The 6000-nt window shown below is 36.5% G+C and overlaps 1 protein-coding gene across 1 annotated transcript in view; it reads right to left on the bottom strand.

The window, feature by feature from the left end:
• Positions 1–2650: 2650 nt before the first annotated feature.
• Positions 2651–6000, bottom strand: part of ttll7 (tubulin tyrosine ligase-like family, member 7) — a 115575-nt gene continuing 112225 nt past the window's right edge. Inside the window, exon 21 of the mRNA XM_055183322.2 lies at positions 2651–3202. Within this exon, the coding sequence (XP_055039297.1) occupies positions 3085–3202 (118 nt within the window). The 3' untranslated portion in view covers positions 2651–3084. The remainder of the gene's footprint in view (positions 3203–6000) is intronic.

Raw genomic sequence — 6000 nt, 5'->3', positions numbered from 1 at the left:
ATTTGGGTTTGTTGTTGTGAAATTTGTGGGTAGAAAACGTAAAAAAAGTGAGATTTTCACTGAACACTTTCTATGTACCTTGTTCTGATAAAAATGCATAGATTGAAATGCATTGCAAGTTGCTTTAGACACAATGTTAAATGCATAAATGTAAATGTCCCGATATACAGTATGCCCATAAGACACTTTTGCTATGTGATATTGCTGAAATATAACAAATACATTGCTATTAATTATTCACAAATAAATCTTCTAAATGTTATCAAACTTAATTTGTGATATAATATTTGTGTGCAAAAACAATACAGTAACTCATTTACACTCTTCAGAAATAACTTATATGTTGTCCATGTGAAAACTGCTATTTAGTTGGTTTAACATGTTAAAATCTGGCCTTGTCAATACAATGATTTTAAAATGGGAATTTTGATGATTTGCTATAAGTGTACCATAACACATCATAGCTGCATAGAGGTTATGACTACTGTAAAAATGTCTCAGACCTGAATATTGAAAGCCAGATTTGAAATGCATTGACTCGATCAATAATATGTACTAGCAGTGTCTTAACACTTTTGATTCAGAAATCATTTTAGTGTAAATGTTTGTGCTATTGCTTCAGCTGTTGCTTAGGAACGTCATCACATTCTTTCTCTGTTGTAAGAGACAAGGAAGGAACAAGAGTTTTTAAAGTGTAGATTTTAGTTCTAAGGAATGACCTCAGGTTAGATCAAAACATGACAAGGTTGCGCTCTGGAAACTCACAAAGGACCATGTGGAATGCATGTAGTGTCAGTTATATACAGGCTGTGGTTTATATCGGTACCTTATGTTAGGACGCCCTCAGGAGAAAAAAATATATGGAAGTCAAAAAGGTCAGACACTATCTCAGATACAAGTCTTGAGCCTATAAGGATGTTGTAAGCCATTTATTGCTATTAAACCCATTATCCTGAATGAAAATCTAGGCAAAAATGATATTTGGCATTGTGGCATAATGGTAACTTGGATGTAATGGCCCATTTAATGATCATTATAAGACGGACTTGAAAAGTTGGCTTTCAGAACACTGAATGTAATTTCCTTACTAACCAAAAGACAACCCAGCAGCCAAGAAATACCCATTTTAAAAAGGGATTTCCACGAACGTACTGAATCATAAATATTGCGGACCATCCTTCTCAATTGCCCTCCTAGTTAACACAAACTGCTGGTTGTGTGAGTAGTGTTGGCACAGCATGGTTTGAGCTGGCACATCCAAGTCACTTTTACTCAAACACTACATAAACATTTATCCTAATTACGTCCAAAGCAAAGCTCTGCAATTAGCGCCTATTACAGTACTTTCATAAAAGGTTATCTCATTCATAAAATCACTGATACAACGGTAATGCCATAGTTAAATCAGTTAACAAAACTTAAAACTTAAAAAAATTGTAAACGCAGACATTTTTAATAAAATAAATAGCATAAATTAATTCAAGTATTTTCAAGATGCAGCCATCCAAGTTTTCGAGCTCACGGACAGTTTGTTGTACACACTACCGAAAGCAGTACTGAAGGTCCCGTTCATAGTCTCCACAAGGACACACATCAGACAGGTCCGACGTTGAGGTTCATATTTGCATCTACACAATATGGCTCACATAGTTATGCAAAGGAGATTTACGTCCTTTAAGTTGAAAGGTGATCTCGGCTGTAAGTTAAAAACAGGCAACTAGTCTAGTTTAACAAAGCATTCATAAAGCATTCAAATAGTACGCATTTTTTTTTCTAACTCTATACTACCCACAACCCCCTAGGTTTAACCAAAACTTGGCTTATAGCATGAAACTTCTAACCTTGACCATTTCTGCACCATTCTTCGGCTTTCACACAGGAGGCGTTAAGGCGTCTGCTTGCGCCATTTTTTTATTGTTGGTCTCTGGACTCATTTGCTAACTAGTCCAGTAGAAGCACTGGTTTGTAATATTCATGAAACAAACTTAGGGGGCGTGCACAACAACGCTTTTACGCCCGCGGCCGGCGCATGTTTTTAATTGTTTCCAATGGAAGCGCGGCATTTTTCAAATAAGCCAGCAGCTAGCGGTTTTCTTCTGCGCTGAGCGCCGAGAGTTGAAAAATATTCAACTTTGGATGAAAGTTCGCTCGTCAATGTCAGTTCTCACACGGCCGTCCAATCACAGTGGAAGAAAGCAGGCACACACATTCGGCGTTGTCCAGGCGTTTTCAAAACGTGTTTAAAAGTTTTGGTGTGCACAACCCCTTACTGTATCGTTCATATGTGTACAATACAGTTTCACACTTTTATTGTAATATTACTTTTATTATTTAAATGTAATAAATTACTATTACACTGAAAAAAAAATTATTCATTGAATTTACTAAATTTTTTAAGGCAAATTGTGGCAATCAATTTATTTAAGCTAGATTAGTAAAGATTAGTAAAGTAAAATAAAATATAAAACTTGTTTAAATGTAGCTTAAATAAATTGATTGCAACCACCCACCCTAAAAAAATTATTTAATTCAATGAATCATTTTTTTCAGTGTACAATATATTTTTTTAGAGTTTATTTTTGCTGTTGGGGTGAAAAATATAATCTTTTGGAAACACTGTTTTAAGAACAATTAATAATAATAAAAAAAATTTAAACGCCAGAACGCGTCCTGTGTGAACTTTTGTGATTTTGACTTTGGGAAGAACTAAATTAAAATATCAAGCGAATATTAAAAAAGTGACATGTTGTGCATTAAATGATAAAATAATTTAGTAAAACAGCATTAATATAACATGATGGACTGAAAACATAAACATGACCTTTGTCAAATCGATAAGGCCGTAACATTCACTGTAATGCATAACTGTACAGTATCGAAATTAAATCCATAATGTTCATCATCTTTAAAAGCATCCGAAGGGAGACAGCAGTGCAGCAGATATTTTACAGCGAATGAGATCATCTGCATCCGACGCATAAACAACGCAGGCGAGGAGTTTGAAGAGGTCCCAGGCGTAATGCCTTTCTAAGAGAGGTCTAGATGTCTTCTACCCAGCATACTGTATGTGGAGTCCAGTTGGCATCAAAAATGTCCCATTCGCGTGGTAAAGACGCCTCGTGCACGTGACGAGGACGATGAGCGGCCAAAACTCGAAGACGGGCACTTGATGATAAACTGGGAGGTGACTGGCAGCAGGTACCTGCACAGACGGAGAGAAACAAAAGAGAAATGGAGGTTGCACAGCAGATTCAAAGGCAGGATCAGAGGCACAAAGATCACTTAAAGAGTTCACAGCTTCAAACCGACACTGTACATGTTGTTCCCTTTGCTGACCCGTGTGTCTAAACGGTTCCATTTGAACACAATGACTGACACAAGTGGCCGAATGTGATTTGTTTTAACTTGTTTAATATGCAGGATGTCCGAGATAGGATAACAGGTAAGATAATTACTCTCTGAAACAAGACAGGGAGGGTAACCATCGGAGACAGCTGACTACTCGCATTGTATGAAAAGAGAATGAACTAATTAGAATTTAGTTTGAAACAAGGCAATTTTAAGTTAATTAAATACATCACGTGACAATAGCAAACATGTTCCACTGAACATGCCGCACATTTGTTGATTTAAATTGCCAAATAATGTCTGAAATGCTGAATAGGAGCTTTAAAATTGTACTTTAAAATATGCTATATTGTAAGAAATTTAACTTTTATTTTCACATCATCATCATATGTTTGCTATTATCCCATTTTCAACATCAGTTAGATTAAATGAATCTAGAGGCTAATTCACATTGATCCGACATGTCAATGAACACTGCCAAACAGCAACACAATGGAATGTTAGTGTTTGCTGGTAACGCACAACAAAATCCAGGATAAAATGTATCATTTTGGTACAAATATTTAGTTAATTATAAAAATTTTATTATAAAGAGATATAAAAAAAATTGTTTAAAATTACTAAAACTTTTATTTTCAAGAAGGTCTTTTCATAATTACCTCCTTAAACCTCATTTCTTCCTATACCCCTCAGAAAATGTGCACAATAATTTTAATTCAGAAATTAAAAAAAAAAGTCAATATATTTATACAGTATATAGAGGGTATGCACATGACGTCACCGTCGGCGAGAGGGACTGCGTTACGCCCACTGAGTGGCAAAAGACAGAGCAGCAGCATTTGAGTACAGCGTGACATGGGCAAAAACAAGGTGAAAACGCGTCGAAATGGGAAAAAGATGTTGTGCGATAGACTGTACTAACAGATTATTAAGAATTCGGAGCTATCGTTTTACAGACTGCCAAAAAACACTGTGCTATTCATGTATTTGAAATTTATTATATAAATTATTATAAAGCATACATTCCAAAGCATATTATCATAATTTTTACTCTACACTCTAAAAAACAAACGGTGCCATACAGCACCAAAACAGCTGCCCCGGATCGCAACGACAGAAGAACCACCCCTAGTGCCACACAGCACCGGTGAAGAACCAGTGAAGCACCAGCGAAGCACCAGCAAAGCACCAGTGCAGAACCACATAGTGCCACGCAGAACCATATGTGGTGCTATATGGCCCCTATATGGTTCTACACTGGTGCTTCACGGGTGCCCCACTGGTGCTTCACTGGTTCTTCACCGGTGCTATATGGCACTAAAATGGTTCTTCTATCGTTACGATCCAAAGCAATTGTTTTGGTGCTATATAGCACCGTTTGTTTTTTTAGAGTGTATTACATTTCATAAATAATACGTTTTTGTTTTACATTAAATATTTTAAAACATTAACATACTTTTACTCAAGTAAAAGTACACAATTTAATGTAAAAAGGCATTAAATACATTTTAATATGCAATATAAAAGTATACACAGTATAATTCTATCCTTCAGAATGTAGTGAAGTAAAAATTTTCCCAATACAAACATCATAATAAAGCACAGATGCTTGGAAAATGTAACTAAGTATTGTCCACCTCTGCTATCAAGTCCGACTAAATTCTATTTAAGCTGATAATAGTCAATTTTACTGGCATTTTCGCAGCACTCGCTATGAAAACCAGCCATTTTGTTGCACGTTTTGCCACTCAACAGGGCAAGCTCTCGGGTGGTCACGTGGAAAAGTGACGTTAAAGCATACCCTCTATATAAGGGTGTCACGATTTCGATTTTAAATCGAAATCGATCGAAATTAAGTCACGACCTCGAACTTCGAATTAAAAAATGGGATCGTCGATGCCCCCATATCACGTCCGGTCGGCTTGCCAAGTGGGGGAAAACTCTCTGAGGTGCCTTTAAAAACATTGGTTCAGGGGAACGCGATTTATATTTTAAACACCAGGGATGTATTGCTACAACTCCTTGAAATGCATATCATAAACAGGATTACTACCTAGTGATCTGACTTCGGACAGAGCTCAGCTCTCTGCACATGCACGAGAGTGAGAGAGGCGCCAAGATGCAGCGGGTTATATTTTAAACAAAAGAAATAGTTTGCTTCAGCTTGCATGAAACGCATAAAACTGAACAAATACATAAGGATTACTACTTTAGTTTATGTTAAGACTTTGGACAGATGTGAGAGCGCGTGCACGTGAGACAGAGAGAAGCACAGCTGCCTATGACGAACTGGATTTATTTCAGATACTAGTCCAAGACGCGCGCATTAAGTCCATGTGGGTGCAAGGAGTCCTCTCTCTACAAGCTCTATCGCGTAGTGAATCCCACAAACCCCCATGCGAGAAAAATCATGCAATGTGCTGTTAACATGAAACTATAAAATAGTAATAAAAAATAATGGCATAGCATTTTTTGTCTTTAAAAAAAAAAATTAATCGAGAATCGAATTGAATCGTGACCTTAGGATCGAAAATGCAATCGAATCGAGGATTTTGAGAATCGTTACACCCCTATAAAGAGTTTGGTTCCAAAACACGATAAACGCCATTAAAAAAAATAAGTTACCACCAAAATCAGTATTGAATCTGGTCA

Source organism: Misgurnus anguillicaudatus, chromosome 14 (assembly GCF_027580225.2).
Source record: "Misgurnus anguillicaudatus chromosome 14, ASM2758022v2, whole genome shotgun sequence".
In the NCBI taxonomy this organism is placed as follows: Eukaryota; Metazoa; Chordata; class Actinopteri; order Cypriniformes; family Cobitidae; genus Misgurnus; species Misgurnus anguillicaudatus.
This window is presented reverse-complemented; position numbering and strand designations above follow the sequence as displayed.